This window comes from Barbus barbus, assembly GCF_936440315.1.
Source record: "Barbus barbus genome assembly, chromosome: 12".
Taxonomy (NCBI): domain Eukaryota; kingdom Metazoa; phylum Chordata; class Actinopteri; order Cypriniformes; family Cyprinidae; genus Barbus; species Barbus barbus.
Genome location: NC_136740.1, coordinates 9125926 through 9141108, shown reverse-complemented (window position 1 = coordinate 9141108; position 15183 = coordinate 9125926). Strand labels below are relative to the sequence as shown.

Below are 15183 nucleotides of genomic sequence, written 5' to 3'. Positions count from 1 at the left end.
TCCGTTAGCATTTCAGTGTCCCTGTTGTAACTATGTAAACTAAACTGACCTAAATGTTTCCCAAAAATAGTGGCAATGAAACCATTCCGACCCATTTAATAAGCGCCAGATCCAGACTGATTCGCGATTTGTATGAATCAATTCAGAAGAACCGGTTCAAAAGAGTGATTCACTCACGAATCGGACAGCGCTAGCATTGATCACGTGACAAAGCGTCAGTGAACTCTGATCTAGACCTCCTAGCTGGCTAGAGATTATTACTGTACAGTTCAGAAGTCGTTTTCACTGCATGCGTGTTGTTTGAAGGCACAAAGGATGTTTATTTTATTTGATGTTAAATCACTCACAGTTGCTGATCCATGTGTTTGTTGGTGGGCGTGATCTAGAATAAGGGCTGTGTCATCTCGATGACGTGGAGGAACTCAAGTCAGCCTTAACTTTAAACCTCTCCGGCTCATACACTTGAATTAAACACAAATTTTAACAAGATTTTTAAATCAACTGGCTTGAATGGGTCTCTAAAGCGCAGGACTGACGTCTGTTTCGCTTTCCGGCGGCACAACACTGTGAGTAGATATAGGCTATAGTTACATGTCAAGGGGGTTCAGGCCTTGCCTCTTTAATATGCTACTTAACAAGCATTTAAGCTTTGCAAAGTGGTAGCAAGAGTGGCATTTGTGGGTTATTTGCCCGTATGAATGTAAGTGGGGTCACATATTGCCTGTCTGTATGTTTCCTAGTCGGGCATGCATGTTTAGCTCCGCCCAGTTGACTGTCATTCAGACAGCAGGACAAGCAACGAGATGTTAAATGTAATGAGAATCACATGCTGTCTTTCCTGAGACGTGTCCACAAACTGTGTCACTCCTACAGGTTTAGTTTTCTTGCCACACCTTTTTATGTAATGTTACTTTTCAGGATTTTTTTTCCTCTTCCAGAATTGCATGTTTACGGATGCATGCATCTTCAAATGGTTGATGTTATGTTGTACATATCCAGATACAATCCATAAACAGAGGCATGCATGCATTATTAATAATATTTGCAATTTGCTGTGTGGCAGCAGGCAGACACAAAATGATACAAAATAACACACACATACACGTTTTGTACCTTTGTGGTGACTTTCCATTCACTTGTGTTGTTTTTATATTGAACCAATGCTATTTCCTCCCTCTTAACCCCAACCGTTCCCATAAACCTAACCATTAGAAAGCTTTTTGCATTTTTAGATTAATTAAAACATCATAATCTAAATATGCGTGTGATATAATGAATAACAATGGAAACTTGACTGTGCAGAAAATAAGTACACCCCTACATCAGTGGCTTCTTGATGTGTTTCTTTTAATTCTTATAAAAACATCAACACGAATAAATGTTTTGCTCATTCCTCCATACTGTGTGATATTGGAGGGTCTTCTCCAATATCGGTGACGAGTCTGCTTACAGACAGGAGGTTAAGGAGCTGGCTGTCTGGTGCAGTCTTAATAACCTGGAGCTTAACACGCTCAAAACTGTGGAGATGATCGTGGACTTCAGGAGAAACCCCCCTGCTCTCCCCCCACTCACCATCATGAACAGCACTGTGACTGCAGTGGAGTCATTCAGATTCCTGGGCACCACCATCTCCCAGGACCTGAAGTAGGATACTCACATCGACTCTATTGTCAAAAAGGCCCAGCAGAGGTTGTACTTTCTTCGCCAGCTGAGGAAGTTCAACCTGCCACAGGAGCTGCTGAAACAGTTCTACTCCGCCATCATTGAATCCTTCCTCTGCACTTCAGTAACTGTCTGGTTCAGCTCAGCTACCAAATCTGACCTCAGAAGACTACGGAGGGTAGTCTGGACTGCTGAGCGAATCATTGGTACAACCCTCCCCACTCTCCAAGAACTGTACTTATCCAGAGTGAGCAAAAGGGCTGGCAAAATCACTCTGGACCCCTCACATCCAGCACATTCCCTCTTTGAACTGTTACCGTCTGGTCGACGCTACAGAGCTCTGTGCACCAGAACGACCAGACACAGGAACAGTTTCTTCCCTCAGGCAATCCATCTCATGAACACTCAACAATAAATGTGGAACACACAACTATAATACATTATCCATTCACCACACTCACTTATTTTATTTTTATTTAATCACTTTTATTTGCACATACTTGACCTGTACATACATAGTTGTCTATATTATATATTGTGTTTTTGCTGCTTTGTACATTGCCTTTTTGGTCATTTGTATATTAATCTTTTATTATCTGTGTCCTGTCCTGTTGCTGTCTTTCTGTTGCACTGTGGAGCTTCTGTCACTATAACAAATTCCTTGTATGTGTAAACATACTTGGCCAATAAAGCTCATTCTGATTCTGATCCTGATTCTTTCATGTACGGCCCATCACAACATTTCAGTTGGATTGAGGTCTGGACTTTGACTTGGCCATTCCAGACTTTTCCATTCCTTTGTTCGGAGCCATTCTTTTGTGGATTTGCTTGCATGTTCTGGGTCATTATCATGTTGAAAACTCAATTTATGGTTCAGCCTCAACATTTTTATAGATGGTTTCACATTCTTTCCAAGCATTACTTGTTGTAATGTGGAATTCAAGTTTGCCAGGCCCTGAAGCATCTTGAAGTGCTTTTAGTGGACAGATTACAAGTGGTCTGAAATCCTCCATTTGTTGATTGTTTTACATAGAGTAGAATGGTAGATGGCTTGGAAATGGATATAAGTCCCTTTCCACACCTTCCTTTAACCTTCCTTTCCTTCTCAGGTTGAATGGTGCCTTGTACTTGTTTGTTCAAACTAGACTAGTTAAAAGTCTTTCTCTAGCTTTCCTCTTTAATGATGTTATACTATAATTCTAATATTAGGTTTTTGATGTAGTATTGTAATATTATTATCATCAGTGCTGATGTAGCGGTGTACTACTATTTTTTTTTTCCACGCAAAATCTTTTTTTTTTGTAAAGCTGCAAATCAATAAAATTTACACTTGAAGAGTATTTGGTTGATAAATATCCTGCATGGGTACATTACTGCTGGTCAGACCAGCTTCGTTGGTATAAAAAGAAAGAGACCACAGAGTGATACATGAGACACAAAAATAGCACGTGTATGTTGCTGTATAGACAGTGGTGAAATATAGAGTTTAGCAGCCATTATACAAAAAGTCTTGACTGCCCAGTGCCACGACTGACCAGTCAGAATCAAATATTCCAGAGAACTTTGTACTGTAATGAACATAGATACTTTATGAACTACTACAACACTTAAAAGCATCAGCTCCTTTAAAGCATCTTCCAATCTTGTCATCAGTTTTGCTATTTGACTAAAGGAGAATGGATACACAGTACTTTTCAAAAGTTTGGTGCCAGATTTTTATTTTTTTTGCACTTTATTTATGAATTTTTCAAACATGTTTAGACAAAAAAAGTGCAAACAATTACATAATTATGTATTTTCTTTCCTCACCCTTTTCCACAACCTTAAATTAAAAAAAATGTTGGACACTCCAATAGTCTTTCTGTGTAGATATATAAGTAATCATGACATAACCAAGTATATTAAAGTCAGATGGCCTTTCTAAAACTTTAGTCCTATTAAGTAGTTATAAGGTAGGGTCTTCATCTTTTCAAAATATGTAATCATAGGTTTCCAAATTTTGTAAAATTTTTGGATGGATCCTTTTTTGACAGTTTATTTTTTTCTAGTTTTAAATATAATATCAAATCACAAATCCAAATTTTTATTTCCATTCCAACAATATTCTCTTTCTTGCTAATAGAGAAGCAAAAGCAAAAACTTTTTACATATTGTTAGTCAAAGATATTCCATGTTCTGGCACTCCAACGATAGCAATTTCAACACAGGGTGTTATATTCAAGTTAAAAGCTTCATTTACTGTTTTAAATACAAGTGTCCAGTAGTTTTTCAGCTTTTGGCAGGACCAAAACATATGAATAAGGTCAGCTTTATCACTTTTGCATCGATCACATCTGTCATCGACGTTTGGATAAATTTCTGAAAGTCTAGATTTAGTGTAATATGTTCGATGAAGTATTGGCGTGCACAGACACAGGCACATTACTCTTTTTAGGGCATCATCCCATATTTCATCAATTATTACAGTCTATATCTTTGGTCCACTTTTCTTTTAACTTTTTCAATTGAGGTATTGCTTGCAGACACAGTTATATTGTATAATGCAGAAATGTAACCTTTGGGGGTTACAGGAATCTGTAAAATGTTATCCATAGGGGGCAGGGGGCAGGCTAGGAAAGGTGCAACTTTGAGATTGAATAAATAACGAAACAGGTTAGATTGTGCAAGCTGAAATTTCTGTAGAAGGTCGTTGAAACTAGCGAAAGTGTTATCAGTGTAAAAATCACTGCATTTAGGTGCCAGATGTTTGAATGTGTTTGAAAGAAGTCTCTATGCTCTCCAAGGCTGCATTTATTTGATAAAAAAGCAGTAATGTGCTCAAGAAAAATGTAATATTATTAGCAATGTTGAAAACAGTTGTGCTGCTTAATTTTCACTTGATTTATTTTGTAGTAGTGTAAAAGCCACATTTGATGAATCGAATACATTTTAGCCAAATAAAAGTATTAATGTCTAAAAAATCATAAACTTTTAAATGGTAGCGTGTATTGGAAGAGTAAGTGATATTATAAAGTGAATTGTGTGGTGTTACTTGGGCTGTTTCATCTGCTTTGAAGTAAAATCTCACCCTGTTATCTTTTGTATCTGAATCTTGAGGAGCGTGATATGTTTTATTTATATACATATATATTTATATATATTTTTTTATGCCCCTTGCCTCTTTTCGTCTGTGTGTAACACAGGGATCAGGAAAAAATGCAACTTGGCTTGTCGTTTTCTGACAGTGATGTCTCTTCGTTCACCCCTCTGGTGGTCCTGGAGCTTGCTGGTGACACTAAAGCAGAGGCCATCACTTGGTTACTAAACAGGATCAGAGACAAGCAGCAAAATAGAGGTGAGACCCCTGGCATGTTACATCTTGGGAAAGAGGTTGACAGGAACTTAACATTTTTCTGAAATATCTACTTGCCTTCTGAAGTTGTCTGTGTTTGAAGTCCATTCTTTGTTTTTTTGGGCCTCTGTCAGTGTTACTCAACCACTCATGGCCCACCAAACATGAACCCTGCCCTTCACAGAGGTCAGGACCATAGAATATCAAATTCTGCTTGTAGAGGAAACACAAGTGCAAAGTTACTTCACACATATTGCTTGCACAGACAACAAGTGCCATATTAACTGCTCAGTGCTCTATTTATGAATTAAAATAGTCTGACACTGCAGTGTTAAATGGATATTAGTACTAGTTCTGTAATTAATTTTTATTGTACTTAAGCTGTAAAGCTGTCATAAATGATAAAGTCCTGCTGTAATGTTTCAACACTAGAGGCCAGTAACATGAGATGTTATTGTATCAAGCTGTTTTTATATTTATACAGATTATGGTTCAATGACACTACGCTTGCTTATTCAAAAGCAAATAAAAAAATTATTTTATACACGGCTACTTGAATATGCCTCTTCGTTGATTAGCATGTTTATAATTTCAGTTCTGTATTGAAATTCATTTTGGGTTTAAGTTATTCTGCAACTGTCCAGATGCGATAATAAGGAAATAAATAATTAAAATATGAATTTATTGAGACTGCTTCACTGCAGTGCTATTTCAGAAACTTTTGTCTGCACCATCAAAATCATGTGATGTAGCCAGTATGCAGAAAAAAACCAAAAAACAACAACAACAGGAAATGAATCCCTCATGACTGTTCTGTGGTGAAATGAGCTGCCAACCCTCACCCAGTCTACCATCACAAAAATCTTTTCTGCATTTCACCTCTGATTTATCTTGTTTCCTAAATTCGATTTCCACTAAACTTGCCATTGTGTACTATGAATAATGCTGGCTCTATGTAATCTTCCTTATGTCTAAGGAGAAATTAATACATATGAATGTAAATATGTCAACATCAAAAGTCTAAAATATTAGATAATATGACATTTTGCCTGACAAGACAAATATTATAATTAGTATTGTCAAACGATTAATCGCGATTAATTGCATCCAAAATAAAAGTTTTTGTTTACATAATATATGTATGTGTACTGTTTACTTATTATGTATATATAAATACACATACACACACACACACACACACACACACACACACAGTATATATTTTTGAAAATATTTACATGTATATATATATTTATATTTTATATTATAAATATATTTAATATATAAACATAACATATTTTTCTTAAATATATACATGTTTGTATTTATGTATGCATAATAAATATACACAGTTCACACTCATATATTATGTAAACAAAAACTTTTATTTTGGATGCGATTAATCGTTTGACAGTACTAATTATAATATTTATGAATTAATAATACATTTTTAGAGTCAATAAACAGTGACACAGTTTTCTTTAGTTTACAGAAAACTTTCATTTTTATTGTCAAATTTGATGCACATTTTTTATTTATTGGGAATTTGACATGGTAAAATAATAATGTAGTGTAACATGGTGATTCTGTTTACAGGAGCAGAGTTGTTGGTGAATCAGCTCCCATTTCCAGCTCAGGATGATCAGAAGTCTAATCCAAATGTCTTTGGGGTGGGCTCTACATTGCAAAGGCTCTTAAATGGAGCTGAGGATGTAGGGTTGTTTAAGGAGTTTCACGATGGGACAATGCGAGGATTCACTTATGCCAACAGAGAAAGCTTCAAAGACTTTAATGGTGAGATTTGTGATTTCAGCTTCATTAGTTCATAATAAAGGCTTCACATCTACAGTATATGACTAATTAGAAACAAGATGTTGATTATGTGATAACACTTTATTTTAAGGACCAATTCTCCCTATTAACTAGTTGCTTATTAGCATGCACATTACTAGCGTATGGACTGTTTAATAGTATTTATGAAGAACATATTAATGTCTTATTCTGAATGACCATATTTTAGATTCACCATACGTAAACTTAACAACTACCTTACTAACTATTAATACACAGCAAATTAGGAGTTTATTAAGGTTAAAGTCATAGTTAATAGTGCGAATTGGTCCCCAAACTAAAGTGCGATCGACTTTTCCAACAGCTATACAGTATTAAGAGTAACTGTGTTGGTCCAGGTTGTTCTGTAACATTGCATTGTTACATTGTGCTCATAGGAGATGGTGAAGGATTTCTCAGTGACGCAGAGTGTCAATACATTATCAAACATGAGTTGGATACACTTAGGGCTAAGAACGAAGAGCATGTTCCTGGATACCCTAAGCTTAAGCTCTACCCTGGAAAATCAGTTGGTAGGTGTATTTCAATAACCAGCTGCATTAGATAAATACGTTACAAAAACATTAAAGTTGCTGTGTGTATTTTTAATTTCTGAGGGGAGGGTGGTGAAAATGCTGTTAAAGGGTTAGTTTATCCAAAAATGAAAATTTTGTCATTAATTACTCACCCTCATGTCGTTCCAAACCCGCAAGACCTTTGTTCATCTTCATCTTTACGAGAACACTTTTTGTGTGCGAAGAAACAAAAATAATGACTTTATTCAACAATTATTTTCTGCACATGCATGCGCCGTTGTACTATCGCACGTTGAATTCTGACACGAAAGAGAAGAAATTATTGAATTAAGTTATTTTTGTTAAAAATATTTTTGTAGCTTCATAAAATTAAGGTTGAACTACAGATGTCACATGGACTATATTAATTATGTCCTTACTACCTTTCTGGGCCTTGAACATGTCAGTTGCATTGCTGTCTATGCAGGGTCAGAAAGCTCTCGGATTTCATCAAAAATATCTTAACTTTTGTTCTGAAGATGTTCATGAGGGTGAGTAATTAATGAAATAATTGTTATTTTTGGGTGAACTAACCCTTTAACCATTGGTCTCGCTTTCTGTGTGCTAAAACATTAATGGTGTAAATGTTTTTGATTACTTGGTTATTGGTTATTCAAAAGTGAAATTCAGAAATGGAATATTAATATTGGTGTTTTTAATGCACTTTTGAGTAGAAGACCCTGCCCGTGTAGAAAAAAAAAAGTTTTTTGTTGTTTTATATCAGTCTTGAAATAGAAAAAGTTTAGAAAATAGAAATAGTAAAACTAAATTTAAACCATTGCCATTCAGATTGTCATATTTGCTGTTTAACAACAATGCTTTAGTATTTTTTTATTCATGTTTGTTCACAGTGCTTTTTTTGGTTTTATGTTTGAAGTTACATTTTATCGGTAAACTCTTTTCTAGTGCGGAGGTTGCAGTCTAAAGGTGTCCTAATCCAGTATTTTCCTCTCCATAACAAAGAAGACCTTAAAAGGCTCTCGTTCTCATGGTACAAAAAGTTCAAATTGTCCTTCCAGCCACTGGGTGAGTCACTCTGTCTGTGTGCGCTGGCAGCACGAACTTTAAACCCAACTCCAGCCTTTATCACCAGTTTTCTGATATAACTTACTGTGAAAAGAATTTTGGTTATATAAGTACAGCAGAATGTCATATTTGGTGGGTGTGTGTGATTTATAGCTGTTCTCTTGAATTATTCTGGGAATTCAGAAGTACTGTTGATTGCTCGCTTAATGCAAATGAACAGTAAAGTGAAGCAGATTTGTAATTGCACCATCTCAAAGCTCAGCTCAACTTAAAGTCTGGTGTTTTTGAACATTAAACACATGCATTGAAACTGCCGTGTGTTATATAAGTTGCAGGTGTTCTGTTTGTGTCTTCCATGCTGTAGATGACATCAGACATTACTTTGGTGAGGGTCTGGCGCTCTACTTTGGATTTCTGGAGTATTTCACATATGCCTTGGTGCCCATGGCCCTCATCGGTATCCCTTACTACCTCTTTGACTGGGAGGACTATGACAAGTACGTGCTGTTTGCGGTCTTCAACCTGGTTTGGTCTACAGTATTCTTGGAAGTGTGGAAGAGATGCAGCGCTATGTTAGCGTACGGGTGGGGAACTATGAGCCGCAAAAAAGCGTTTGAAGAACCGAGAGCTGGATTCCACGGAGCTCTAGGATTTAATCCAGTCACGGGCCGAGAGGAACCGGTCTACCCTAACTCAAAGTACCAGTTTTTGAAATGTTACCATGTTTTGGAAAAAAAAAAGCATTTGAATAAAACAAATATAAGCATGATAAATATGGGAAGTGTTCTAGATGCTCAGTTTGTTTTGACAGTGTTTATTTTCCCACGACAGGCGGCAGTTGAGGATATATTTGGTGTCGGTACCCTTTGTTCTGCTGTGCCTGTATCTGTCCTTTTACGTGATGATGGTTTACTTTGACATGGAGTTCTGGGCCATAAATATATACGATGAAAATCCTAACATCGCGACGAGCATTCTGCTGTTTGTACCCAGTATCATCTACGCTGTGGTCATCGAGGTCATGAACTTACTGTATCGTTATGCTGCAGAGTTTCTCACAGCCTGGGGTGAGCCCTTCTTCTTTTATAATCTGTTTTTTTTGTCTTGGAATAATACCAGTTAGCTTTAAACTAAATCTTATGCAAGCCAGTTGCTGCCTCAAAGTTGAAATAAAAAAAGGTAATTGTGAGATGAAGTTTAAAATATGAAAAAATTAAATCACACTGTGAGATTGCAATTGTAATAAGATATAGAGTCACATTGTAAGATTTAAAGTCGCAGGATCAGGTGTTCATAGTGTCTTTATAAGGAACATCAACTGAAATTTACTTCAGTTTAATCAGTGGTTCTCAGCATTCTCAGTAGCACCTTATTGTCCAGTGCAATATTTGAAGGAATCTCCTTACATACCAAGATATTTCCGGAAGATTTGCTATAATTTGTTTATATGGTGAATTAACATCGTTTTGTATTCCAGAACCATATATTGTCAGTAAAAACAATAGTTATTGAGGGAGATTAAAAATAAATATTTTTATTGTTTTTTATTTTAATTTTAACATTTTAAGTTAGAATGGAGTTAGATTATTTTAATATATTAATAATAATCTAATATTTATTTAAATACTTAAGTCATCTTGCTTCCTCCTTGGGTTTGCTGAGGCCCCCTGGTTGAGAACCATTGGTCTAAATCATATTAATTTGTGATGTTGCCATAATTTCATGGAAATGCTATTAATGCCTCACACTTAAAATTACCATCCAACATGGAGGTAAATCACATTCTTTGTATTTTGTTTTTGCAGAAAACCACAGACTGGAGTCATCCTTTCAGAATCACCTTGTGCTCAAAGTTTTGGTGGTATGCTTTGCATTTAATATTTTATTATTTATTTTTTAATTCTTGTAAATATATGTGTGCCTGTAATGTAGGGTTCCCAGTCAATTTAAAATTGTGATTTCAATGCCTATATGATTATATTTAAAAATCATTAGTTACCATAAACGACTGGAATAGTAGCGGAAATGCATTGGTCTAAAGGTGTGGGAATCCTGGTGTGGCATTATTAAAATAATGCACATTTCTGAAGTGAAAATTTAGTTTTAATTATTGGATGTTTTGTTTGTTTCCAGTTTAACTTCGTAAACTGCTTTGCCTCTCTCTTCTATATTGCCTTTGTCATGCAAGATATGGTGCTTTTGAGACAGGTCAGTATTTCAGACAAAGCTCCGCTGCTTCGACAAGCAATAAATCAACTGAATTTGAATGACTTGATTACAAGATGCCTTATGGTTTCAAATGGAGGTAAATTGTCTCTGTGTGTGGATCATCAGAGTTTGGCCACCCTGCTCATCACCTCTCAAATCCTGAATCAAGTGATGGAGGCCTTCCTGCCATACTGGCTGCAGAGGAGGAGGAACAAGAAAGTCCATAAGAGGATGAGGAGACTTATGGGTGATAAAGAGCTCCCCCTGCTGGAACAAGTTCAGCTGGAGACCGAAATGTACACCTATCTGGTAGGTCCCAGTAACTGCTATCATCCCTTGAATTTTAAAGAATATATAATTTTCAAAAATATATAATTTTGTGAACAAGCACTTTCCCCTGAAGTCCACCTAAAATGTTAGTCTGAGATTCTTGTACCAAAAAACATCACAATTTAGGTTTCACATCACCATTTTTGTCCCTTTTTGACCTTTAAATTCCTCTGAAATAACTTCTCTGATCTAAAACTCTCTGATCAGGGCACATTTGACGATTACCTCGAGCAGTTCCTGTTGTTTGGCTATGTGAGTCTGTTCTCCTGTGTGTATCCTCTGGCTGCTGTGCTGGTGGTGCTGAACAACATCACTGAGGTTTATTCTGACGCCTTCAAGATGTGCCATGTTTTCAAGCGTCCCTTCTCAGAACCAGCCGCGAACATCGGGGTGTGGCAGGTGAGAAAACCTCATGAGAAAGTCTCCCATCCAGAAGAGCTGATAATTTACTGTATTTTAAAGAAAGCTTAAGAGACAGAAGAAATGTACAGTGCTATAAAAACAGAGTTTAATATGATAAACTTTAATAACGGTACAAAACGATTATTTGAATCATCATGAATATGCAACTTGTTATAGATGTTTGTGTTAAATATTATAATATTAACAATCTAAAATATAGCCTTCTAAAAGGTTCTTACAAAACTAGAAATTGGCATTATTCTTTTATGAACAGCTGAATAAGTTTTGAACAGTAGTGTACATGGTTATCCGAAGCCATACAATAGCATTGTGTGATGACAGAATTTTCATTGTTGGGTGAACTTGCTCGCAAAGGCCCGTGAAAGATGGATTTGGCACAGTTATACTCATATTCAGAGAAAAGAGCATGTGAAATTGATATCTCACAGTGGTGTACAAAGTACACAAATCATGTACTTGAGTTAAAGTACAAATACTCTAAATTTAAGTACTGCTTTAAAGTTTTCTTGAGTAAATGGTACAAAGGTACTTGTTTTTAATGTACTGAAGTATCAAATGTAAAAGTCCATCATTTATTTATTTATTTAACGTTACATGCGTCATCCTGTTACTCAGAATACCTATGAGTCAGAATTTGTCATAAGGAAGATTAGTGGAAAAATACATTTAATAATCAAAAACATCAAATCACAGTCTCTCTTATATATCTGATATCCACTTACATGTGTGAAAAATAACTTTAAGCATTTAAAGTTATTTAGACTAGATGTCTTTATAAGAAACATGTCTGTCTGTCTCATTTAAACGGTACTGCATGTTTACACACCAGGGTTATTTAAGTATTATTTGTGTACTATTATAAATATTATTTGATAATATTTTGAATTAGCTTTTATTTTTTAGATTTTTATTTTGATTGTTTGAATATTTCTATTTCTTAAAAGGTATTTGTAATTTTAATACTGCAACAGAAACTTTATGTATTTATTTATTTTTCACACACACACACACACACACACACACACACACACTTACAAAAACAAAACTAACATTTGGTCTTTTTATTCTTTCAGTTGGCATTCGAGACGATGAGCATTATCGCTGTGGTTACCAACTGTGCCTTGATTGGTTTATCCCCACAAGTGAAGGCATATTTCCCTGAATCTGACACTCAGCTGATCCTCATTGTGGTGGCAATAGAGGTAACATATTCTTCTGTCCTTACACCATGATAACCTATAATAACCTCCATTTGCAATGGTCCAAATGGTCCATAAGGTGGCATCAGTGAGTTGTTTTCATTCTGCGTGTGAGTGGATGGGTGTTAAAGGGTACTAAACTTGGTTGTAGTCCTTGTTTCCTGGTGGTTTGGATAATGCAGGAAACAGTGTATTACACTTTGTCAGTTTGTTTAAGAGAAGAATCCAGATCCCCACTGCCGTGGAGCTCCAGTCCATATGGGTTAACGTCAGAATTAAACAGGAGGTTCAGTAAAGGATAAGCTTCGCTTCTAGCCTCAGGAGACCCACTCAAAATAACTGACCCAAAGCATGGAGAGAAACACACACTCACGCACAAACACACAAGAGACTTGTGTTTTTTGGGGAAGAGAAAATAGAACTTCTGAAATTCTGTGTGAACCTGGTGGGGATCTGGGGAGGAATTCGTTTTGCCATGTCTTGTTTTCCGCTAATTAAACTTCGCAGTAATCACTGGAGTTGTAATTAGGCCATACTGATTCGCGCACGGCATCAGCGTACCGTGACCGAATTTTAAATAAAACTCAAAACCAGGAGTGTTGTGGGAATAGAGAAGTCTTTACAAACCTCAAAAGCAACTGGCTGTAGTCATTCAGGTTTGTGTGTGGCTTTGTTGTTTCGTTCTGCAACATTAAATCAAATAAACTTGATCCAAATTGACTCAAGTCAGAGAAGATATGCATGTCAAATCAAAAGCAAACAGTAGTGATGTCGCCTCGTATAGGCGGTATTTGAAGTTCTAATTCAGATTGATTGGATTGAGTTTGGCTGCTCCTGCTGGTTGGTGTGAATTGATTTGTTTAGGGCTGGTTCAGCTGGAGTACGGGTATGCTTGCTACACTGGAACAGCTGCTGTCAGCTCAGGTCACGGCAGGTCAGCTCATTGCTCCAAATCAACTTTGTTTGTGGGTGAGTGTGTGGCTACACTGTATGTCTGTATCTCTGACGTGTCCATTCATTTCCTGTGAGGGTCATGGCACTCATCAACCTTCGATAGCTCGGATGCTAGAGAACAGGATGTTACATTAGGACAGTTGTGTAATCTATCTATCTATACTACAAAATCATATATATTATTTCTAGTGCTGGGCACTGATTAATCGCGATTAATCGCATCCAAAATAAAAGTTTCTGTGTACATAATATATGTGTGTGTACTTGTGTATATATAAATACACATGCATGTGTATATATTTAAGAAAGATTTTATATATATAAAATATATTGATATGTAATATACATGATATGAATATAAATATATGCATGTAAATATTTTATAAATATATACTGTATGTGTGTGTCTTTTATATATACAGTACATAAATATACACAGTACACATTATGTAAACAACATTTTTCATTTTGGATTCGATTAATCGTTGCCCAGCACTAATTATTTCATCTTTTTTCCTCAGGTTCAGTGTTGGCTTAGTTACAGTTGATTTATTTATGTATTGCCTTTGTAGAGCAGAATAACAGTGAAATCATGAGATTCAATCATCAGAAATGGAATTATGAAAAGTACGTAATGAATAAAAACCATCATAACTAACAAAACTGTGTTGTTTACTTGACCTTATAATTATCTTTAAAAAAAGAGAGAGGGGGGGGGGGGGCTATTAGACAAATAAACAAACAAACAAACAAACAAATAAAATAAGATCAGGAGAAACATAGTCATGTCTGTCCCAATTGAATCATTTTTTATTCATTAGTTTTATTGAAGGAAAAAAATGCTTTTGAATTGCCATCAATGGAGAAAACTGCTTGTTGAAACCATAATAGTGAAGTTATGGCATCTACCGGGTGTGTCTAACTGGACGGTGTTAACCAGCCAAAAACCTAGACCCCTTGGGTCTTATGTGTCAACGTAACTGAATTAGTGGCTTGTGTTTGGGGCTACATAAAGGACGGCTGTAAACCTGTTTGGAAACACCTATAACATTTGTCTGTCTGGTGCCACAAATGATTCAGAATTATACACTTCATCTTTTATTAATCATGCTGGACTTGACACTAAATTGACTTGCATTCATTTACATTTACTTAATTTTAAAGGTATCAACGGGGTAATATTTGTTGTATTAAAGAAATGGAATAATAATGGCATAATATTTTTATACTAAAAAGCTTGTTTCCTCATGGGGACCAAAACCCCATGTCCCCACAAGGTCAAAATAGCAGGGAATACCAGGTACACACGCACACATTCTTGCATGTGCTTTACGGGAACATTCCATTACCCTAACCCTAACCTGAACCTACCCCTTACAGAAAACTACTGGCAATTTTTGAATTTCAAAAACACAGTTTAGTATGTTTTTTTAAGCCATTTGGTGTACAGGGACACATGAAGTGTTTGTTATAGTACCCATGTCATTATACTGTACACATAACAGTTCACATAATGGGTCTTCATTCTTCCATTGAACGGTAAAGATAGAGCATGACAAGTTTTCCTAGCCAATAACAAGGGTTATTATAGTAACCCAAAAAAAAAAAAAAAAAAACTGAAATAAAATTAAAAACATATCATAGC

The 15183-nt window shown here is 35.9% G+C and overlaps 1 protein-coding gene across 2 annotated transcripts in view; it reads left to right on the top strand.

The window, feature by feature from the left end:
- Positions 1-217: 217 nt before the first annotated feature.
- Positions 218-15183, top strand: part of LOC306878375 (anoctamin-10-like) — a 35576-nt gene continuing 20610 nt past the window's right edge. Inside the window, exons 1-12 of one of the 2 annotated variants that reach the window (XM_079430693.1) lie at positions 218-566; positions 4845-4996; positions 6590-6787; positions 7222-7356; positions 8305-8424; positions 8789-9122; positions 9256-9491; positions 10230-10285; positions 10558-10632; positions 10759-10941; positions 11170-11361; positions 12459-12587. In XM_079430693.1, the coding sequence (XP_079286819.1) occupies positions 4858-4996; positions 6590-6787; positions 7222-7356; positions 8305-8424; positions 8789-9122; positions 9256-9491; positions 10230-10285; positions 10558-10632; positions 10759-10941; positions 11170-11361; positions 12459-12587 (1797 nt within the window). In that variant the 5' untranslated portion in view covers positions 218-566; positions 4845-4857. Of the gene's footprint in view, positions 567-4844; positions 4997-6589; positions 6788-7221; positions 7357-8304; positions 8425-8788; positions 9123-9255; positions 9492-10229; positions 10295-10557; positions 10633-10758; positions 10942-11169; positions 11362-12458; positions 12588-15183 lie in introns of both variants that reach the window. The other variant, XM_079430694.1, reaches the window with a different exon arrangement.